The following is a 24,285-nucleotide window of genomic DNA, read 5'->3' on the forward strand; positions in this document are numbered from 1 at the left end:
GAACAGTGTGCAGTATTGTTTTACTACAGTATTTTTGAGAATGAGCAACTGGTAATGGGACTATTGGGAGTGAAGGCCTCCTGTCATGTTTTTTATTAGTTAGTTATTAACTAATATTTTATAGTTATTATGTATTACACTGTAGTGTATTGTTTCTGTAGCTCTCTCTCTCAATCTTTCTCTCTCTCTCACTTGCTCTCTCTCTCTCTCTCTCTCTCTGTCTCTCTCTCTCCCATGTCCTTACCTCTTTAATTGCATCTCTCTTAATCTCTCTACGTGTTTTGTTCTCTCTGTCATTCTTTCTCTCGTTCTAGTGCACTCTCTCTTTCTCCCTCTCTTTTCTGTTCCTGTTTCTCTCTCTCTCTCTCTCTCTCTCTCTCTCTCTCTCTCTCTCTCTCTCTCTCTCTCTCTCTCTCTGTATGTCTCTTTCTGTTTCTCCCTGTCTCATTCTCACTACTGCTTTTTTTCTCTGTAATTCTAATCATCTCATATAGCCTCTCTTTTTCTTTCTCTCATCCCCCCTGCAGGATTTCCTGGGTCAGGCGTATTGCACTCTGGGGGAGATTGTGGGTTCCCTGGGGAGTCGGTTAGAGAAGCCTCTGGGGTAAGAACCAGTGCTCATTTGTTTTTTTCTTTATCCGTCCCCAACCAGATTACACCACAAAAACTCTTACACAGACAGTGAGCTGATTCCCTCATGAATATTCATTATACGAATACTCTTATTTTGATCAACTGAGGTCCAGTTATCCCTCATAGGGGATATCCCTCCAGTCACAGGCCACTGGGCAAAAAAACCTTACACCAGTACCGTGTCATTGGCCATGATGTGAAAGTTCAATGTAGAGCTGCTGTTGAATACAACTGAATTAGCAAGAAGGCATTAGTGTACTTACTTAAAGTCACTTAATGCATGTTTCAGTATTTTGGATTCGGTACATTGCAGGGCTGTAAAATATATGTTAAAATAAGTTATACTAATATTGTTTTTTGCATTGCAAATCAAAAATAGTTACGTTATACTGTTATGTAATATTTGCATAACACATATTTATCCAGTTTGTGTATATATGTATTAATCATCAACTGTACTGTACAATACAAGTTGTCTTTGTAATAAAATGGCCAAAAAGTGTACACCTATTGAAATAGCCATTGAGTGTAGGTACAGCATAAGTGTAGTGGTGGTCATAAGCTGTAGGTGCTTGTTATTTCTGTAGTACTTTTAAAAGATCTTTTTCAGGATATCTTTCTTATACTGTGATTAGACCACCTAATCTCTTTAATACTGTAGTATTAGAACCCACTTTGTTCTAATAGCTGCAGTCAAGTGTGATTATGAACAATTCATGAGTATCTTACAATAACACTTTGTTTGTTTGTGGGCTTTGGTAAATTTTGCAGATCAAAGGCAGCTTAATGTGTTAATCATTAAAACATCTTAGGTGATATACAGTCCTATGCAAAAGTTTGCTTACACTCACCCTTTAAGGTGATTGCATATAACATTGTACCCATATTTTTCATATCGAAATGATCAGTCATTTTTGTCGCTACTTTCCAAAACTGCTGCAGCTGTAAACTTTTTGCACACCATTACCCATGTGTCTCTGAAGTCAATTGAATGAAGAATGAGGAGTTTCTGATGCGATTGGTAAGTCCTTAGAGATTTTCTGAATGTCCATTGGTAAGTTCACAATGTTCACAATGTTCACAAAATCACAATGAGAGGCAGATACTAGGTATCTCCATCTCTATTCATAGCCTATGAAGGCCAGATGTGAGCCACATATGATCTGATATAATTGAATCGAAAGGCTAGACTCTAAAGTTTTAATAACTATTTGAACCACATTTCTATGCTGTATTATTGCAAAGATAGACACACATTTTTAGAAACATCAAATTTGATGCACAGGCAAATTTGTAGACCCCAGAGTATTAATATTCCTTATACAAATAACACATCCTCATTTTCAAGCACATTTTATATTTAACATACTAGAAAAAATAAAACATTGTTTTCCATAAAAAATAATTTGCACATGCCACACAGCATCTTTCTGAAACCTAATAATGCTTTACAATTACAAATCAACATCAAACATACACACACACAGCTAACAGAGAAAAACTCTCCTGACCTTGTACAGTCATCTGGCTTGTGGCCCAGTCAAACCCAGTCCCCTTGTAGCCTAGTCAAACTGCACTGTCATAGTGCAATGTCCCCTGCTCGTGGCTTCATCATTCTCCAGTACTACTATGAAAAGTGTCCCACTTTGTGGCCCAGTCAAGCTCACATTGGTGAAAAGTCTCCTGGGCCATGGCCCTGTCACCAACCACTAATGAATTAGTGGTTACTGTAGTGGAAAGTGTCATGGCTCAACCAACTCAGCTACCACAGTGAAAGTATCCCAGTTCATGGCCCAGTCAACCCCCTTCCACAGTGAAAAGTGTCCCAGCTGGCAATGCAGTCAAACTCTGCTACTGCAATGAAGACTCTCGCAGCTTGCAGCCGAGTCAAATTCCGCCACAGTGATGCAAAGTCTCTCAGTTAATGATGGAAAATCTCCTTGGCCCAGCAGGGAAATCTGAAAACAAAACTAATTACAAACATATCACACGCAGTATAAAACAAACAAACAAAAACCCAGTGAAAAATGACAGCTAAAATGTGCACAGCATTGTAACACCAGACCACACACACAATCTATAAAGCATGTAATTTCACCAGTGGGCAAACTTTTGTATAAGACTGTAACAACAGTAATCCAAAGGCAATGGAGTGGAAGAAAGCAAAGTTTGATTTTTAGCACCTACTGATGGCATCTACTTGTATCTTCTCCCTCCGATCAAGCCTAATGGGTGTGCCTAATGAAGGGGCAACTCAGGCAAATATAGGACTAGCAGCTACTTCAATATTAACCAACCTGTAGACTGAACAAGGTGGAGCTGACCCTGTATGTAAGCAGGCTTTAGGGTGTAAGGGAGTAGAGATAGGGTTGAGGCAGTGCTGTTTTGTTGTGGTTGAGTAAGATGACATGCTGTTAAGAAACTGTGTGTATGTGCGTGTGTGCAAATGCGAGATGGGAAGGGTGCAGTTCAAACTCACTAATGAGCTGTTTGCTCGCTGCTGATGCTCATTATTCTGAAGCTGCTTGTTAAAGTCTTTATTCAAATCCCTCAGTTTGATGCGTTGTACTTCTCTCTCTCTATCTCTCTCTCTATCTCTCTCTCTCTCTAAGAAATTATCCATTGTAGGCTACACGTATGTGCCGTTTGAATAAAGAAAATGTGGAATAAAACATTCTTTCTCTCTCCCTTGCCTCTCTGCCTCTATTGTATGCTAACGGCAAGGAAACCCCATGATATGAAAACAAGCCCGTAAACACACTTCTTCTCACTTTCATTTTCAGCACTAAAAGCAGCAGCTAATGCTTACTGGAACATAATGAGTGCCAGTCAGCACTCATTAAACTTCTGCTTTAATTTCCATGGTACTTACATTGTACAATAGCTCATACAGTACGTTATGTCCTGGGCTACTGTGGTTGTCTTATGATTAAATCAAATATGACTGGGGGGAGAGAGAGAGAGAGAGAGAGAGAGAGAGAGAGAGAGAGAGAGAGAGAGAGAGAGAGAGACACCTTTGGTAAGTTGTCTGTGTGGAGAGAACATTAAAGAGCCCATATAATGTATACACACACACACACACACACACACACACATTTTCAGCAGTCATAGGGCAAAAGTTTGGATACAACCTGGACAGGTTGCCAGTCCATTGCAGGGCCTATACAATTTGAGGAAGACCTCATTTTCTTTTTTTAAGATTTTGATGTACTGTGTCAATATTGTTTGATTTTTACAATGTACAGTTTAGTCCCAAGTCCATATATAGCAGCCCATTTTGAATACATTGTTTTGTGGGAAACCATGTCACAAGTTGCAGGGCTTAAAAAGATGCTTTAAATATTCAATAAAAATATCCAAAATATTCCAAAAGTCAGCATGTACATTCATACAGTTGTCCTAAAATACTTTCCCATATGATTTCTGTTTTTTTGTTTTTTGTTTTGTTTCATAGTTGCTTTGCATACGTTAAACAGGCCCTCACAAAACCAACTTTCAACAATTTGACAAACCATGTTTAATATATAACAATATTCTATAGAGGTTTAACTTAAGAATTTATATAAAACAGATTATTCCTTACTTTTTATATCATTAACATTTTACTACATAAAAAAAGGATTTTATTTAAAAAAAATTATTTGTCACAGAAATTTTGATCACTGGTTATCAGTTATCAGGACTCTTATATTACATTTTAATATAGTATTTCCAGCTCTATGAAAATGCTTCATTGGGTCGAGGCTCATCAGAGAGGAAGCATCTCAAGGCATGAGAAGGCAAGTCCGCACTTGCTCACTATATTTTATTAATTTATTAACAATTTTGTTTATTAATCCATATGGAGAATGATCCTCACTTCATCTTACAGCAGGCCTACCCATTAACAGAAAAAGTGTTTCAGCCTTTTGAATGAATACAAGACAGCCAATTAGAACTGAGGTCACATAGAAATGTAGGCTATGAGCCCTTTAAACAGGAATGTTAGCTCAACAAAGATTGATTGAGTGCTAGTATAAAGTTAAATACAATATGCAAATGAGCCCTCTGACCATATCGCAGAGCTTTTTCTGTGAATCCTGACCAATCAGTTCCAGCTGAGTGTTTCTGTAAGTGTTCTGATGAATGAAGGTATTTTAATATTCAAATAATATTTCATGACATCATGCTATTGATTCATCAGTATGTTCAAAATATATTGCAAGGCATTTTGTTATGGCAATGTTTACCAGAATAGTCTAGTATTTTGCCCCTATTGTGCAACCATAGTCCATAACATTACATGCTATATTAAACTTTGAGGCTAATCCACTGCTTTCTGGACTCTCCTCTGTGAAACTGTGGCTGACTATGGTATAATCTCCATGGAAATAGCCCTGGTCACAGAGTGGCCCTCTACCTTAGTGGAGTGCAAAACCATGTCTCCTCTCAGTGCCCCTTTTTGCACTTTTTTGAGTTTAAAAGCAGGAAGCTGCTGTGGTATAGTTTTCCTGTTACACAACATAATAGACACCCATTTAATATATCTGTAATAGACAGTAGAGTATTGTCATAAAATACACTTTCTGAGTAAATTATGGCTATATTAAGGACTCTGAATAACTGTATGTATCATAAATAGACCACATATAGAGAGTCTGTAAGCACAACAAATGCATAAATTGCATGGTAACAAGAAGCTGATTGGGCGTTAGTCTATTATCTTATTGTATTTATTTTTTACCAGTGATTAAATGTTCCATGTTCCTTCTCAACTCATTTTTCTATGTGGCTATACTGTTTTGTTGGTGTGTTATGTGCATTCCAGCTTCTTCACAAACCTCAGAAAAACAAAATTGGGATACGTATCATGTATCGTGAAAGAATCTCCAGGTATGATCATGTTATATAACCATATTGCTGTGATTTATTGGTGTATTGCGCTCCAGTGAGCGGCATTATCAAAGGGGATGTTTTTGAGCGAGGCTAAACTGCATTTGGACCGTGCACCTGCACCTCTGCCCTGTTGGGGGCACCTTTAACAACCCTAATGACTGTTAATTACACATAATTACACAGCTCAATCAGTACACGGGGCTGCGTTTGGGAGTCTCTGCGTGAGGAAAGGAAAATGGGGGGAAAAATAGAAAAAGAAATCGCGCAGTGGGTCTCCACTGCTATTTCAGGCTGTGTCAGCGGATGGCAGGACAGAAAGAGAGAGAGCCAGAGATTGAAAGAGGAAGAGAGAAAGCAAGGGGGTCTGTTGTACATGTAATGGCACAATGTTACTATGTATGTAATGGTACATAATAGTAGACAATGTTATATATACACCATATCTATCTATCTATCTATCTATCTATCTATCTATCTATCTATCTATCTATCTATCTATCTATCTATCTCTCTCTCTTCCCCATCTCCTCCATCTGTATCTCAACCTCTCATTCTTTCACTATATATCTATCGCTCTCTCTCTCTCTCTCTCTCTCTCTCTTTCATTGCTCACTGACAGTCTGATAGAGCATGCTGCTTTACAGAGACTCGGCCTTCTTCCTAATTTTTCATTTCTCAAACTGTTCACTTCTCCTCCTGCCCTTTCCCTCTTCAGTTGATTTATTTTGTATCTTTGACGTCCAGAGTTTTTTTTTTTCTTTTTTTTTTGGATCGCCCACATAGAGGGTCATAGGAGTGTAGCGCAAGTCTGCTTTTCATAAGCAAGCAGTTAAAAGCACTTCAGCTGGAGCGCAGTGGCTTTGATTTCTTTCTCATTCATAAATCTTTAACCCGCGTACACCTCTAGTCTGCTTCTCTTTTTTTCATGAACTCAGTTCTGTGAAGCAGAAGCTGTCTACCTCTTTATATGATGTGAACATTTCTTGATAAAAGGACCAATAGACATGCTCCTGACCTATCTATACACTGCCCACAAATATACTCTTTTGTGGCACTTGTTATGAGGTTGGACATCCCATTTAACCTGATGAGAAAAAGGAGTCTGTAACTATTTTTCTGTCAGACGTTTGTAGTATGTTATTAAATGGACACGTCAGCCAGACTTCAGCCTTTTGTTGATGTATCTTGAAAGTGGTAGGAACATAAAAACCAGTATGAGTAATGTTAGCTTCCACAGTAGCGTTAGCTATCTGGCTACCTTCTACATTTGACAACTAACAAAACAATATTAAACAATACATTTGAAACACTGCAGGCAGTGCAAGTGTGTACATGCAGATGCAGTCCTCCAGCACTTCATGTTTGTCCCCCAAAATCCACCTCAAAGCAGTTTTTTCAAAAGTTCCTGCAACCTTCAAAATGCATCATCACAAGGAGGTTTTTCTAGTCTAGTGGCCTGTCCCTTTAATTTCTATTAGGTAACATCCATGTCTGTCTTTTACGTAATCGAGCCAACATTAGCATGGTCACTAATTTACTGTCACCTAATGCCAATTAGCTAAAACAGTATAGTTTAGCTCAGTAGCACAGCATTTTAAACTGGAGAGTCAGTCAATGTTACGTCATGAATGTAATGTCCAAGCTAAATTCATGCTGCCAAATGGGACTTTTGTTGTGTGAATCATGTCCAACTCCACAGCAGTTTTTACTAAAGAAGGTTCTGGTGGGCACAGCATGAGTATAAGTTAAGATTGTTTCTTTCTTTTCCTAGAAATGTGCAATTTCTGAGAAACAGCTTTTGACAGCGATGTTTTATAAAGACCTTTAAGTCTTACGAGCCCAGAAGGAGAAGCGGCTTAGAAGATGTGTGTGTGAAGTCTTACAAGATGAGTAGATGGGTCTTAAGAAGCTTTGTGGAAAGATTTCCAGGTAAACAGCAAGTGTCTAGCAGCTGTAGTTGGAGCAGTAGCCAGAACATTACCAGAACATCCGTACGAGCCTCAACGAGAAAACAATGGCTTGATTTGTCCACCAATATGCCAATAACGTCTATTTGTTAGGCCGAATGGTCATCAAATCGACTCATCTGAAACCTTTTGAATGGGATAAATTTAACAAAAGATGGAGAGGTCACTTATTTAGTACCTCTCTTTGAAACAAAAAGAGACAGAGAGAGGATAGTTAAAGAGAGAAAAAATGGAGTGAGAGAGAGAGGAAGAGGCACTTGAACTGAGCATGTAAATTGCTTTTAATGATAATTGTTATTTCATTCAGGTCGCTGTCGATGGATGGGGGGATAATTGCGCCCGCACCACTGGGAAAAAACAGCCATTCCGCCATGGTGTCGCCAGTACTTAATTAGCTCACGCTCTCGAGATGCTGATTGCAAATTCATGTGTCTTGATTAGGATTTTCAGGAAGGTAGTCACACAGTATAGGGCAGAGTTGGGGAATGTTTGTGTGTCTATACGTGTGTGTGTGTCATGTAATAATATGCATCTCTGTCACTGTGGAGGGTGATTAGACAGAGAATCTTGAGAAGCAACTTTTGTAAAGAGGTTAGATGCTATAGAAGTTGATCTCACAGAGGGTTGAAGTGGTAGTAAAATCATTCGTACCTCAAATGTAGTCAGTCAGTCAAGACATGTTTGGTGTCAGATGTTCTCTTGATTTCAGCTCATGAACAGATATCCTGACATTTTCCTTTAGAATTTGTAGTATAAGGCTCCAGAGTAGCACAACCGTCTAAGCGTTGGCCCTATCATCAGAAGATCGGTAGCCTTCTGGCTTGACCAATACAGCTAGCAAATCAGCTATAACAATAACTGCCAAATTAGTCTTAGAGCTCCAGTGCAAAACGAACGAAGCAAACTTCAGACACCAAATGTGTCTTAGTTGATTGATTCTACTTGGGGTGGATCTTTCTCCAAACTATTGCTGTAAGAATCAAGCCTTTCCAATAATACATAATTAGAGTGTACTATATTTCCCATCACTTCAACAGTCCCTGGATTCCTGTATTCCTGAGCATTCCTTCCAGCACATAGTGATGTTAACATCCATTGTTCATAGCTTTTAATAGGGAAGTGTTCACGCATGTGGTTTGAAAATACAAAAATGTACACCTTTCGAGTTTTGCCTTTTTTAGGTAACAGGGAGAGTTATCTCCGTGAAATATGGATGAGCGCACATCCAGGAGGAGCCAGCACTGAAATATATTCATTATCTCTGCTGGGGTCCTTTGCCCAGCACCATGGTTAGGGTTGTCATGGAGACCAGAGTTTCTCTCTCTCTCTCTCTCGCCCCTGTTTTCCAGGTCAGGTTATGAACAGTTGAATGCTTCGCAGGTTTCTGTGATGGATGAGGTGCAACAGTTTAGCCCGCCACCTGTTGGCTTGCTTTTCGCTGCCTGGGAATGGACTGAAACTGAGTTTTGACATTCCTGACTGTGGTGACGCTTGTGTTTTGATACCATAAGATAAGAAGCCTCCGTCTTAACCCTTAAATGCATGTCCTCAGGTCACTGTAGTAACCTCTGTTCTTGTCCTCATCCATTTTTTATCAGATAACTGACAAACAAAATGACAAAATATAACCACATATCTATATACAGACTTAGGCTGTTGACTGGGGTTCAGCCTACATTGACAGTAAATAAATGTGCACGAGGCCTGATCACCACACTTCCTTCAAATTGAAGAGTTGTTAAAATCTCAGTGGTATTTTAATATTTTGCGAGTTTTGCACTGTCTTGGAGTTTTATGCATATGGTACTATTCCGGAGTTTGGAATCACTTAATGTGAGTAGTTTTCTGTTTTATTTACAATAACATTACAATAACATGCAATGCAGATTTGAGTATTATTGGCAGCATAGACAGGAAAAGGTATTTTTAGATTTTTCATTCAGAATTTATATGTTCAAGATTGAATCCCATAATTATTTCTAATACTTTTTTAGTCAAGATTTGATCATTTTCATTGCTATACAGTTTTCTTAGTCATTTTAGAATCTACAGCTCTGTCCATCATTTTCTGCACATCTAGCATTTGTTATTAGCTTACTTAAGTCTCAGAAATTGCACATAACTGGCACATTTGAATCACTTTGTATGTGTCTGACACTAAACTGGCTTTGGTTTATTAAAACATAAGGCCTCATTCACCAAGTTTTTTCTTAAATTTGTTCTTGAGAAAGGTCCTTAGAAATAGTCAGCGACAGATTACGAGTTTTTAAACCGCAGAATTGTTCGCGCCTTTCTGCTCTTGAGTGTGTGTACCTAAGAACAAAGCCCATATAGGTAAACACTGGTGAATGTCAGAATCTCAGTGAAAACTGCATAAGTGGGTTTGAATAAAACATTTATTCTTAAGAGAGATTGGTAAATAAGGCCCATTGATTTGAAATGTTTAGTCTAAATATCTATAATCTTCTAAACTGTACTGTAAGTGTTGAGTTGCCAGTGACCTATGCTGTCTATAAACAGTTATCAGTATGGTGAAGCATTTAAAGATACAGTTATACATCTAGTTGACTACATCAAGTGAAAAAATGTGTAATTTAGATTTTTTGCTGAGCTATGACTGTGGTCAGGGTTTGGGTTTTGGTCCATGTTAAGAGTAAATGCTAGAGGTGTCCAGAAGAGTCAGAGAGCTGTTGTGGTGAGTCCTGCCTTTTCTATCTCTTTGCCGAGTACGTTGTTTCTGCTGCATTAAACTTGAGCTCTGCTATTTACAGGAGTAAGAGAGCCTCCTAATGAAGATACAAGGCCAGTATTAAATGACCTCACTACATAATTAAAATGTGTGAGATTTTAATTAAAGCCCTGAAATCGGACCAAAAATAGCATGGTGTGGCATGTGATTCATCGCCTGGACAGTGATTTTGTGTGAAACATGCTCAATTTATTCCAATTCATTCACCTTTTTGGTCGATTGGATGCATTGCGATGTAATTAGTATGTGCCGATGACAGCAGGTTATGAATTCAGTTAAATTCTGCGTGTAAGGACCAGGCAATCACGAAAATGGACAGTCTCTAAAAGTCAAAAGGCTGTTAAATCACTTAATAAAACTTAATAAACCAGCTTAATAAAACATTTTAAATAAAACATTCAGTCAACATCATCACAACTTGTTCATCTCCAAATCATAGGACTGTGTATGGAGGCTATGAATAGAATGGCTATGAACAGAGATGAATCCATGCCACTTATTGTTTCAGCTTATTATTTCAACTTATTTTATATTTCAACTTATTTATTTTATTTAAGTTTTTAAGTAAAACATGCCACAAAATCCCAGACCGCTCAAACTATGTTACCAGTTGTTCAGTTAATGAGCCTATATCCTAAATCTTTTGTACAATCATTTGCAAAAGATTGAACACCTCCTGTCAAATGACTTGCTTTGATGAGCGGCTTAGATAATGTGTGTGTTTATGTGCTTGTTTATATTTGTTAAAAAATAGATTTCTTTTTTTTTTTTTTCTTCAGTCAAATAGACAGTAATTGGGGTGGCACGGTGGCACAGTGGGTAGCATTTCATAGCAAGAAAGGTGTGGGCTCAGTCCTCTCTGTGTAGAGTTTGCATGTTCTCCTCATGTCTGTGTGGCTTTCCTCTGGGTTCTCCGGTTTCCTCCCACAGTCCAAAGACTACACCCTACATTTTCGTCCATCATCACAATAACAGCCCAAACCAGACTGTGTATTTGGATTACACCGGCCAGAATTAATGTTGAGGGCACAGGGTTGGGGGGTGGATTAGGTAGGGGCTGGTTGGCTCATGGTTTTTATAAAATTTTACAGGTTTTCTGTCACCCATCTTCATATTTTTTTAGGATTTAGTTGACAGGTACTGCACTGCTTTTCAAGTTACAAGTACTTTTAAATTATTCCATTGTTGTTGCAACTAATAATGATCAGGATTTTTTGTTCCAGCTCTTCTGTCATTGAATTGCTTAGTTACATCACTGAGACAAAGAATGGAAGAGAGTAAGGGTCATAAAAAGAAAGTGTGGGTGCATTCATGCGTCATTGAACTCTCTTCATTTATAGCAAACAGTGACCCTTGTCGCGGCACTTTGGGCGACAAAGCAACTATAAATGGGACACAAGGGAAATTATTATGGCTGTTATTATGCCATATCAACACCTCACTGTGCTCTTTTGTTGTATATGCAGACATATGCAGGCTTGCATCCATTACTATTTAAAGTACTTTTTGCCAGATGGTAGATATACAGACTTATTTTTAATACATAAAAATAGGTCACTTATAAAAATTTGGGACTTTTTAGTTTTAACTTTAGTTTTACCTTATCAACTTCACTAATTTTGTAAATACTGTCGGTCACAAAACTTTATCTCCATTTTTGTCAATTTTTAGTTTTTGACATGGAAACATCAGCTTGATTTTATATTGTGTGAACATGTCTGTATCAAAAATGACTTGAAATAAAATATCTTTACATTAACATGCCTTGTAGTTAAGAAGATTTTTTCCTTCTCCTGCAAAATTTATATTTCGGACAGATAAGATTTCTGTCCAATAGTGATGACATGCTCAATCTGAATGCAGTCATGCTTATGTATAAAAGGTGCATCCCAAAATGGTCTGTTCATTTATGAGCAAGGATGGGTCAGAGCTCACCACTTTGATGAAAACTGTGCCATCCTAATCCATCGGTTTAAAAAAAGTTCCTCAGTGATCATTTGCAAGGACTTCAGATATTTTACCTGCTATGGTGCATAATATCTTCCAAAGATCCAGGGAATCTGGAGGTATCTGTGTGCATAAAGGACAAGGCCAAAAACCAAGACCGAATGCCCATGACCTTTGATCGCTCAGACGGCACTGTATTAAAAACAGACATGCTATTGTGATGGATGTTGCCACATGGGTTCAGGAATATTTTAAACTATTTAGTAAACATTGTGTTATATCATGTTTTTGTACCATTTTCAATGCAATACTGGTGAAACAGTATTTAGAAATCACTGCTTTATATTTATTTGTAGCATTTCACATCCTGTCCCAACTTTTTGCAATAGGTGTTTGCTTGTAACGTCCATTGTTAAAAATTTTGCATTGGTGCTATGAGGCTACTGTAGTTCCCAAGCCATGAAAGCATGAAATGAGTCCACATGCCTTGTAGTCACTTTAATATCTTAATGTGGTATAGTTTTCTAAGATCTGCAAATACTGACATTCTGCAAAAAATACCTTCTGTATAATACAGAAAGCATGTAGTGGCATCTTTCAGTTATTATGCTTCTAAACTGTGGCACTCAATTCCACCTTTTATTAGACAGTCAAGCTCAGTGCACACCTTTAAGAAACATTTGAAAATGTATCTCTTTAGCTTAGCATTCAATTAAAATTCTACATCTTTCTCTTTTTAATTTCATCTGTCTTATATGCTTTTAAATTAAAGTTCATAGTTTCTTCTATTACTATAGAACATTATCACTGTCTGTTCAGGGCTTGGAGCTGCCATCGGTATAAAAAGTGATCTGTATATTAAAGATATTAGTATATTATATTAAAAAGATATCTGAATAGTCTGTATGTTTACTTTATCCCTGTGTGTTGAATTGGAATCAAGGAACCATATGGGTCTAAGGGTCCCTGAGGACCGGTTTGAGAACTATTGCTGTAACTTAGGCTCTCAGAGATGAGATTGAGACAAGACTGAGGCCTGGACACATTGAAGAAAAGTCCAAGTGAGAAGCGTGGTGAGAAAGAGACCAGAACTCCATTAGTTTGGAGTTCATTGTACATAATCATTCATTATATATGATACATATTCATAAATAATATTTTATAATGCATTTCAAAAAGTATAATAAACATTCATTATTTATTTTTTATTATTATTGTTGTTGTTGTTATTATATTGTAGTATTTAGTCCAACTGTTGGAAGCAGATTATGTTGAGGTTCTTTTTTGTCTTTCCTTTAGATGGTGATTCTGAAGTTTTAAGGTCATCTGAATATAAACCAAACAACACACATGCCCTTTTGTTAATTAGTGAAAACATAATAACAATGTTTTGATCTGTCCTCAGGGGATGTTTGAATATTGGAATCCATAAACATCAGAAATCAAATAATGCCAAGTTAAACCATCATGAAAAAAATCAAAAAGATTATCAGGGTTTTATTTAAACCTGTAGAGAGAGGGCTGTTTATTTTCTGTTTGAAAGTATTATTGATATTCAGTTATGTTAGAAAAAATAAATCATTTCCAGCCACCTCAGACCGATGCATTGCGCTCAGCTGGTCTAAAGGACAATTTGCATTACTTTGAGACCAAGTCAAGACTGAGTCCATATAACATTGAGACAGAGACATTTCATTTGCAATCTTGAGCCCAGTCTCTGATCCTACAACACTACTCATGAACCACTGCCTTAGTTAGCGTAGAGTTCATCTAAGTGTTAAGTTTGTCTTATTTGACTTACCTTATTTGATATATGTTTAGTAATCTCTTTGCTTACAGTGGCCCCAAAGTATTCAGACACTTTCACTACTTAACCATAAATTCTCATTTTCAAGTTCTTTGAGTTACTTCATGAACTCTTTTACAATATGATATGCTAGAGCCTTTGTGTGTAGAAATCCTGGAGAAGAATTCTAACCAGAATGCTCTAAAAAACATAGAGGTGGAAACGTTTGGGCCTATTTGTCTTACAATGGTGTTGGTGAGTTTGTGTTGACTTTCCGATTATAGATAAAGCCTGAGGTGTTTATGTGCACTGTACTCAACAATCTGATGCAATTTCTCAGTTTACATGCACACAGCAATTCGAGCATCACGTGAGTCCAGTCAGAGTGAGACGAACAACAGTAAGCAGTGTTTGTGTTTTCAGTTACTTTAAAAACATGTCAGACTCAGGAAAATGTATTTCACATGTGCTTATTAAAGAAGGGCAAGAGGAAGACGCCTGGACGCCCGTCCTGGACGCTGGACGCCCGTCCTACCGCCATCTTTTAAAGTTCAAAGCATAAACTTCATCTCCGCTGCAGACCAGTTTCGGACTAGTCTATTCCGATGGAGGTGTATACGTGGACATATTCTGTTTCAGCTGAGTGATTAGTCAGATTATTAACAGAATATTACACTGTGTGTAAATGCAGCTTTTGATGGAATCATGAACTAAGAAGCGCACAAAGACTTTTGGGATGCAAACCTGCAGAACCCTGCACAAATCTGCTTAAATGAAGATTATCTGAAACCTACTAGCCACAGTTTGAAAGAATACTTTGCCAAAAGAAACTTGGTTTGACATTTTTCCCAACACAATTAAATTATATTTTTAAGTATGGCAGAAACGTCTAAAAACTTTTGTATGCTGTACCATTATCTCTAAAAATCGATATAGCTATAAACAGTAGCTGTAGCCGTCATGAAGTCTGTATTTGGTCGATTTTCTCTGCCTGTTCAGCTACAGTTGTGGTAAGGGGAATATTATGTAAATTTCTGTAATCGTTAGCTCTTCCACTGCACTGTGGGTACGCTCTTCTGTCAATTCCTGAGGGAGAGAAAAAAGAAACCATATAGAAAGTGAATGTTCTATTCTATATAAAGACCAAAGTGGCAGTGGCAGGGTGGGAAAGCCTGTCAACTGCGCTGAGATCTGTGCTCTGCAGTCACAGTATCACAGTAATACTCACCAAGTCTGAGAACAGGTTGTTTTGGTTCACTCTTGAGCCTGTTTGCTAGGCTTCCTTGGGGGGAGAACTCTGGGTGCTCATGAGCTGTCCATAACAAGCAGATCCCTGTCCCTCCTCCAGCATTGTTTGAGTGATGAGCTTTGACAGGTGATAGACATTTCTGTTCCTGAAAAGTTTAAACATTTGCAACTTTTACATTCACATTCTTTTTCGCCAGTTCTAAGTTGTTCCACTGGAAGCTGCTTCTACAACACATTTATTTTGGTATTGCTTCTGTGTGTGTCGTTTCTTAAAGAGCTTAATAAGCTTTATTTTATTGGACTCGAGTGTTGGCTGGTATTCATAGAATTCAACATCCAACTATATCAATGCAACCAAAATAAGGAGCGGCTATTCATGTATATGATGTTTTTACAATCGCTATAAATGTACTTTTTACTGCCAAGTTCATGTTTTCAAAACTCACACTCCTCTTTGCAGAAACCTGCAGTGCAACAGTTCATTTTATACCCCAAATGCTCTACAGTGACAAAATACACTGCAGAAACATCTTAGAATACATTCCTTATCAATCAGAGCACAGTCACCGCAGAAACGCTAGCAAGAGTTAGTATACAGGCAGATCAACTGTTTCATGGAGATCAAGGTTTGTTTTGTATTATTCTCAGTTTACAGCACAATTTGTGCAAAAGCTCTCTCTTTTAATGGCAGTGAACACCACAGTATTTGTTTGAGTTGCTTGTTACCGCATGAAATAATTGCAGCAAACTTTTTTTTTTGTACTGTGAATGAAAAAATGCATCAAATCAGGAAAACATTACAACACAGAGTAGCACGTCTTTCCTGTATGGGAACATATGAAGTAACAGAAGTATCAGTACTTTACATCATCCAGCAAAGAAAAAAGTCACACATACTGTAAATTCTTCCTTTACCTGATTTGGCCACGTTATAATCCACTTCACATCTAATGTTCACTATTGTTTATACACCGGTGAATAAGCATGTGCTTAGTATGTGCTAAACCTATAATGCACTGTCCTTTGTAAACAAAAAAACTCTAGGAGTGACCCCTATTTATAGAGGGTGGACACTACACTGCAGCGCAGATAGGAATCAGCTGTGATCGGATTATTTGCATATGTTCAATTAGCAGTTTGCAAAAAATGATAATGGTTATAAAGACAAACTGCTAATTGAACATATTAAGATTAAGATTAAGTGACCGATCTTAATCTTAATCTAATACGGGTCACTTAATCTTAATATGTTCAATTAGCAGTTTGTCTTTATAACCATTATCATTTTTTTGGTTTCGGTTGTTGTCCAGTATAGTTTCTGTGATATAGCAAATTGATATGCACTGTTTTTATGTTTAGATTCTGGACTGAAGTGTAGCAGTTTTGTAACAGAGTACACAGGCATTTGCAGTTTGAGCTGCACAGTTATGTTAAAGACTCGGACACTGTTGAAGGATGAGGTCGAGGCTCAGAATTGAATGAGAGGTCTTTGGAAATTGCGCCGACTGAATGCGTTCTGTAATCAAACAAAGGGAAAAAAACTGTTAAGAGTTTGGTCCTAAAAGGGTGGTGCTAAATCTATGAGTTTTGAAACAGAGGACTCTGAATACTGGAAATTTGTGAAAGCATTAGAAAAACTGTATAACAGTCATATGCAAAAGTTTGGACACTCTGGACATGTTTGTAGATTTTCTAAGTGAAAATCAGTTTAACGCTTCCTCTACAGAGAGCACACACCTGCACACTGTAATTCACAAAGACGGTTTATTTGTTGAATTTATCCTAAGTTAAAAAAAATATAAGATGCAGCCTGTGTAACAGTTATGGCACATTTTATATGTTTTATTTCAAGGACTGGATGTAAATGTTTCTTTTTTGAGTTAATTATGTTTAACTTTTTTTTTGTTTATTTGAAACAAAAAAAATGTTTTATTGATTCTTGATCTGATGCTGTCCCTATGAGCTAAGCAAGCACACTAGCCACAATGCAATACGCTATATTGCTATGTCTTTATGTTACAGTATCAATTTATTTTGAAGTTAGTATTAATGAAGTTAAAGCATTTCATAACCATCAGTACATCTGTTATGAACATGTCTACTTGCTTCCCACTGTGGTGATGTGAAAACTTCCTTGTGGTGATGTTTCCTGAAGGTGGAACTTTTGGCACACTACCAGCTCTTTAGGGTAGGTTTTTAAGGTTGCTAATGGTTCCCAGTGGCTTGGATGATACATGTTGGGTATTGTAATGAGACACTGTGGGATGAAAACACAGGAAGGGTACAAAACTGTGAATTCTGTCAAACCAGCGAGGCTGCAATTGCAATGCTGCTGCATTACTGAATCTTTCTTAACATCACAAAAAAGATATGAAATGTTAGTAATCATGCTTTCTGAGTACTCTCTCTTCCTGATACTCTCTGCTATTTTATTATCTTTTTTATTAGAATTATTATAGTTTTATTATGGATGCTTATAATAGAACACAAGCTAATTTTAATATCACTGTGCACTGTGCAGTTGACTCAGAAGTCAAGGCTTAAAGCATAGGGGGGCAGGGGGATTGATTTGGAACTTAGCCCATGCTTTCATGGTGGGTGTTGCAGATGTCCACAGACTATGTGAAAAAATCCACAGTTGAAACTGCAGCAGGGGGGTTATAAGGGCTGTGTGATACCACTGCTAATGAAAATATCCAGCATTGATTAAATGTAAATCATTTCCTGCTTGGTCTTTTGGCTCGAGGCAGTCTGTATTCAGTTTGTTTGGACAAAAATTATATCGTTCTCTTCTGAGATCAAAATCAGCCAAGAGAAACGGACAAAAGTACAAGCAAAATTCAGGCCTCAAGGTGGCTACTCCTGCTGTTCTCAGCTATGCTCTGTACATTTGACCAATGTTATGGATAACAGTTTGTGACACAGTATTAGGTACTATTGGAATTGGAGTATTGGACTTATTTGAAACAATAATTTGGCAAATAATCTAAATTACACAATTTTCATTCACCCTAGATGTAGCTGTTCAGCTGTATTTGAAGTCCAGATTTTCATTTCTTAAATTTAGAACACTGCAGACAAAAATTAGATCTCAGTAGTCACCCAAATATCCCATGGACCCTTATTAGTCCCGCAAAATTTCACCTCCACATTTGACTATCCATGCAGTGAAACACCACATACACACTAGAGAGCACATACACATTAGAGGGGGAAGTGAGCTCACTTGCCCAGAGTGGTGGGCAACCCTATCCATAGCACCTGGGGAGCAGCTGGGGCGTTTGGTGTCTTACTTAACAGCACTTTAATCATGTATTTTCAGCTCAGGGGATCGAACCGGTGACCTTTCAGTCACAAGGCTGGTTCCCTAACCTCCAGTCCATGATTGCCCCAGATGAGGGGGGGTTACTTACTGAGAACCTCAGAAATGAGCAAAATGTTGTATTTGTACAGAAACTATTTAGGTGACTACTAAGTTCTAGTGTTTATTAGCAATGTTAGCCTCATAACTTCAGTTTTAAGCCAAGGAAGCAAAGTGTGGATAAACATATCTTGGCTGGTCAACTGCATTTTGGGGTCAGTGGAAAATTAGGGTAAAATTAGATTTTCACTAAACTATTTTTTAAGAACTTGGTTTGAGCTTTAGCCATTGTGATGCCACCAAGGCTGTAAGCTTCTATTACGTGTTAGCTTCATTAGCCTCACAGCTTTGGTACAAAACTAAAGAAGCACAATTCAGACATCGTCATGGTTTGGTTGATCGATTGCATAAATCCTTTACCAAACTTTTACTTTAATCTGCAGTCTGGATGTGCAAAGTGTGAGAAAGGGGAAGCAGGCGTTGTTATCTTACTTGTCAGATCAGATGCCCCCATGGAGCTGTGTGGGGAGCTAGTTGTTGCTTTAGAAGCTGGCATATTTTTGCACATGTATTATGGCAACTCCATGCACCAGACTGTTGACAGGCTTGTCTTTTGTTTTTCCACCTACAGGGGCATTCCTGGAAAGAAATGTGGCACCATTATTGTGAAGGCTGAGGAGCTCAGCAACTGCAGAGTAAGTTCTCTCAGTGACTGTCTTGTTATGCTGGGCCTTGTCATAGATGGTGTTCTGCATAAGGGCTGAACCTGAATAAGGTGTTTTGTATATACAAAAAGGCTAAACAATGGAAAACACAGGACTATTGAACTTAAAACTAGTTTTCACCTTTGAGTGTGTGATAAAGTACTTCACAAAAGTCTTAGACTGGAAGTGAAAAGCCATTTTCCTGAGCAGTAAACATTTATTTGTTAAAAAAAAAACAAAAAAAAAAAAACAATACATTGTGATTTGATGACTATGAGTCTTTTAGGTTAACCAGGTCCAAGGCTCTTCACGATAAAGCTTCGCATTTACAGTCACATTTAATGCTGAGTTTATCCAATCAATCCTTGTATAAACAACTTTTTTATAAAACCAATCAGTCTTGTCTTGTTTTGCTGTATTTCTGTTTCTTTGCAGGTAATCTATTTTCATTCTGTTTACTCACAAAAAACATAAAGACTGTTGTGATAAATAGTGTTCATCAGTTTTCTTGGCTGCGTAAAACATGTTCTGTATGTATTTGAGAGCATTTTTGTCACATTTTTAAGCATATTTAGCTACAAATGAGCATTACAATACCTCGTGTTTACATTTGTAAGTGATAAATCACATTAACACATGCAGTTCTACAGTGTGAGAATTTCCAGAATTTAAACTTGCCTTCGTAGAGTCTCAGTCATCTTTATCGTTTTTTCAGTCTCTCTAGATTAATTAGTCCAGCTTAGTACACCCTTAAAAAGTGTTTTCCATAGGTTCCTTAGTAAAAGCCATGGTTATATTAGAACTATCGTAAAAAAACTGTTGTATATGATTCTTTTGAAAGTATCGCCTCTTGCAATCTAACCACTACCAACCTCATCTCCTTCTCGCCCTCCTTCCCTTCTCTACCCCGCTATTACCCTTTGGCCTCCTTTAGGGCCTGACTATGTTTGTTCTATGTACTTCATTATTTGTAAGTCGCTTTGGATAAAAGCGTCTGCTAAATGTAATGTAAATGTAATGTAATCTCTATACAGCACCAAAAAACAGTGGATTTTTGATCAGCTTGAATTGGTTTCTTACCAACATAGTGCTTGTCAAACCTAGCAACAGTTGCTGCAAACAGTTGCTCCAAAAGATTGCATTTGTGGGCAGAGCACAGATAGATCAGTTAGGACATTTGGTTACACTTGCCACTGAAGCTAATGACAATTTATCAAATTCTTTCCTCGTCCAGGTAAAGATAAAATCATGAACCACTGTTGATGTGACTAGTGCATGCAGCAGCATGTGAACTATTTTTAGAATTATTACATTGTAAAGACGTTACTAAGATGACATAAGCTAGTAAGGTGATGTTTATGCTAGTCAAGTGGGGTTTTTTTTAGTTTTTTTTTTTGCAAAAAAAACGATTGTGTGTAATTGTAGACATTTATATGCACAGAAAGTACATATTTCAAGTGAACACAATGAGTGTTAACCTAAGCTAATGAATAAGCAAGATGCTTCTAAGTATGATGCCAAAGCTTCAGTTCAATTTCAAGGAGAAAACACTTTATACACAATTAATGAAAAACACTTTATACACAACTGGAATTGCTTTGCTTCATTATACCCATTAATTTGTATGAATGTAAACATTTGTGGTTATTATGATGGCTCCAGCTTTCTCTCAATCAAATGGGAAATGAAGTAGAAGTAGAAGCATAAGCTCCATTGATTCTCATTTGAGTCGGTTCTTGTTATTGATTGTACAGTGGGAAAATGCCCTTAGTCAGCTCACACAATGATATGCCTGATTAGTTGACTTTGATGCACTACTCTATGCAGAGTTGGGCAAAATACAGTACACAAAAAACATATTCAGTGTACATTACATTTGGAATGCACTTGCAGCACATCTTGAGGCACATGGAAAAATCTCCCTTTTTTTAAAGTTAATTCACACTGTTCCTTGCTGTTACTGGTTGGCAGTTTCCTTAATGTGCTGATTCTGTTAAAACATTTAATGAAAAATTCACTGATCATTTAGAGCTTCTGAACATTCCCAACTTTTTGCTGAGTTTGATCATTCCATGAAAGAGAGTAACACTGAGATTAATAACTGATTATCACATTGATTTATCAGTCTACTCAGGCTTTAGCAGGAGCTTTAGGGTAAAGAAGCTGTTAATTGAGGGCATCTTTATAGCCCGTCTAATGAACATGTTTACTACATGTTGTGCACTGATTCTAAAGTAGTTAACAAACAAGCACAAGTGTGTGTAGGTCAATATTCTAAAAGCATTTTCCCTAAAAATGCTAACAGTAACTGTATTCTGAAAACTACATTTTACAAATGTGGTATGGACTGAATACAGATACTTCATTTCTGCATTCTGAATACATATTCCCAATAAGTATTCTGTTACTTTCCAACCCTTTGATATTCATGTTTTTTTGTCTGTTTTTTTTTTTTTTCCAAAGCTAATATAGCATTAAGCCAAAATGCCTTCAGGTAAAACACTGTGTTCAGTAACAAATAATAATGTAAGTAATTTAGCTGTAATAAGATTTGCTGTGTGTGTGTGTGTGTGTGTGTGTGTGTGTGTGTGTGTGTGTGTGTGTGTGTGTGTGTGTGTGTGTGTGTGTGTGAACACGCGTGCTGTGAATTTGCTGTCACCCTCACACACACACTGTTTGCAGTGACAGGTCCGCGTGCCTCAAATCCCCACTGACAAACACTGCTACACTGCTTTCAGTTCACCCCTTGGCCAAGAGATCCAGCTGTGACACACACACATACGCACACAGCCCATCCTGGACAGAGGCCACCGTGTTGGTTGGATAATCGTATTCATGACCATATACAATTCCCTATTGGATCACTGCATGCTGACAGCTGTCTGAGAGTGAGAGACATCTGTGTGCAGTTCAGTGAATGTAAAAAAACACTGCCAGACCATTTAGCATTTACACAATGTCATTAGGCCTGAGAAGTGCAGGTTGCCAAATGCTCAATTAATCCTAACACTGGTGGTATTATAGCAGTTGTACTATGCGCCCTAGATTCTTGTGAACACTCCTGTTTGCTCCCGTAACCTGTTTTTGTCTCTGAAAACATCCCTGCCCTCTAGGAATCTGTGATGATGCAATTTTGTGGCAACAAGCTGGACAAGAAGGACTTTTTTGGCAAGTCTGACCCTTTCCTTGTGTTCTACCGCAGCAATGAAGATGGAACGTGAGTAGCCCAGCCAAAGCACATTTACTCACACACACATACTTGTTTTAAACAGTGTCAGGGTGTGGGGTCTGATATGCATTATATTTTTATATTATATCTATATATCAATGTTTGTCCCATTGTGTTTAATACTTATTTTAACATTACGTTGCATTTAGCTCCTTTTTGATTATGTGACCTACCTTGTTAAGCCAAGGAATTATGTAATATTACAGGCTAGATTTATTGCAGTATCAGATCCAGTTTGTTCTTTTCTCCTCTGATATCTGATCCTGCATATTCTATAGGTCCTGTACTGAGTGGTCCCATCTCTACTTAAACCTATGAGTAACAGCAGAAGAAATGCCCTGCTGTGGATAAACCCCTGCAGTGTGCTGTTCTTGGATCAGTTCTGGCTCATTGTTGCCAGTTTTGCTAATAAGCAGCTGCTCTCCTACAGCCTGATCTGTAGTCTGTGGTGTCCAGTTCCATGTAAAATGCACTCAGTGACATGCTGGGAGTGCATTATTCACCTTAGCCCTCAGGGAAAATCATGCAGATGGTGAAACTCTCTCTTTCTTACTCTCTCTCTCACTCACTCACTCTCTCTCTCTCTCTCTCTCAATCTATGTATCTGTGTCTCTGTCTCTCTCTCTCTCTCTCTCTCTCTCTCTCTCTCTCTCCCTCTCTCTGTCTCTCAGTCATTGTGTTTAAGATTTTTTTTTATTGTGTTTTAATTGATTGCCTCTCTAAGGAAATGCATTATAAATGTGTACATTTTCAAAAAACTAGCACTGAAAGTAAAATAATTGTGAATTTATCCAAAACGGGTGTGTTGTGTTGTGTTTATATACATATATGTGTGTATATATGTATAATCTATGTATATATATATATATATATATATATATATATATATATACACACACACACACACACACACACACATACACAGGGTGAGTCAAAAGTCACAGGGCACCGTTTTATTTAATTTTAATTTTTTGCTGTCTCCACGATGCTGAAGATGGTGTTTGTTGTGGATTTTCTCAGCATACACAATTTGTGTGAGATGACCCTAGAGATAAAAGTCGAAAATAAATTAAAATAAAATAAAACCTGTCCGTGTGTGTGCGAGTGTGTGTGTGTGTATATATATACATATATATATATATATATATATATATATATATATATATATATATATATATATATATATATATATATAATGTGTGAATAAATCAGCAAAAAAAATCACATACCCTTGTAGGAATAGGTCAGATGAACAAAGACTCTCAGGGCTTGGTGTACTAAACATTTAGTGGCAGGTTTCGGGTATTTCAAAGCATATTGTAATATAGAATTAAAGTATAAACTTTTGTATGTATTGCTTAGCTCTTATTTTTAATCCAATATAGTGAACCACTTATAACTGCTGCTGACAAAATGCATCCTGAGTTAGCCTTGAGAAGTCACTGTCAGATGACCACTAGTTCAATATATGAATATTTGATGAGCTGACTGGTAACCCAGCAGTGACAAGTAGTCGTGTGGGTGAAGGAGCTAAAAAATGCAAAGGTTTGTGAACAGGAAAGAGTGCTTTAGAGGCGGTGGGTTGGTGCTGGTGTGTGGGGTTGAAAGTGTTCTAGGAAGCAGAGGGAATTTTGCTCATGAAGTTATACTAAAAAGCAAACCAAGCATATCTTTTTGTAGCCGAGCTGGCCGGGTATACCTGCTATAAAAATTAGCAGATTTCACAGAAGGCGGCCATTCTGTTCGTTAAGGACGAAGGACGAAGGAGTTTTTTTTGCATATTCAG

At 37.6% G+C, this 24,285-nt stretch overlaps 1 protein-coding gene across 3 annotated transcripts in view; it reads left to right on the forward strand.

Annotated features, from left to right (window-relative positions):
• Nucleotides 1-24,285, forward strand: part of LOC108427072 (copine-8) — a 176,206-nt gene that overhangs the window by 80,634 nt on the left and 71,287 nt on the right. For 2 of the 3 annotated variants that reach the window (XM_017697002.2, XM_017697003.2), the window contains exons 6-8: nucleotides 528-604; nucleotides 19,198-19,261; nucleotides 22,384-22,487. In XM_017697002.2, the coding sequence (XP_017552491.1) occupies nucleotides 528-604; nucleotides 19,198-19,261; nucleotides 22,384-22,487 (245 nt within the window). Of the gene's footprint in view, nucleotides 1-527; nucleotides 605-19,197; nucleotides 19,262-22,383; nucleotides 22,488-22,777; nucleotides 23,061-24,285 lie in introns of those variants that run through there. The other variant, XM_037539968.1, reaches the window with a different exon arrangement.

Source organism: Pygocentrus nattereri, chromosome 1 (assembly GCF_015220715.1).
Source record: "Pygocentrus nattereri isolate fPygNat1 chromosome 1, fPygNat1.pri, whole genome shotgun sequence".
NCBI classification, from domain to species: domain Eukaryota; kingdom Metazoa; phylum Chordata; class Actinopteri; order Characiformes; family Serrasalmidae; genus Pygocentrus; species Pygocentrus nattereri.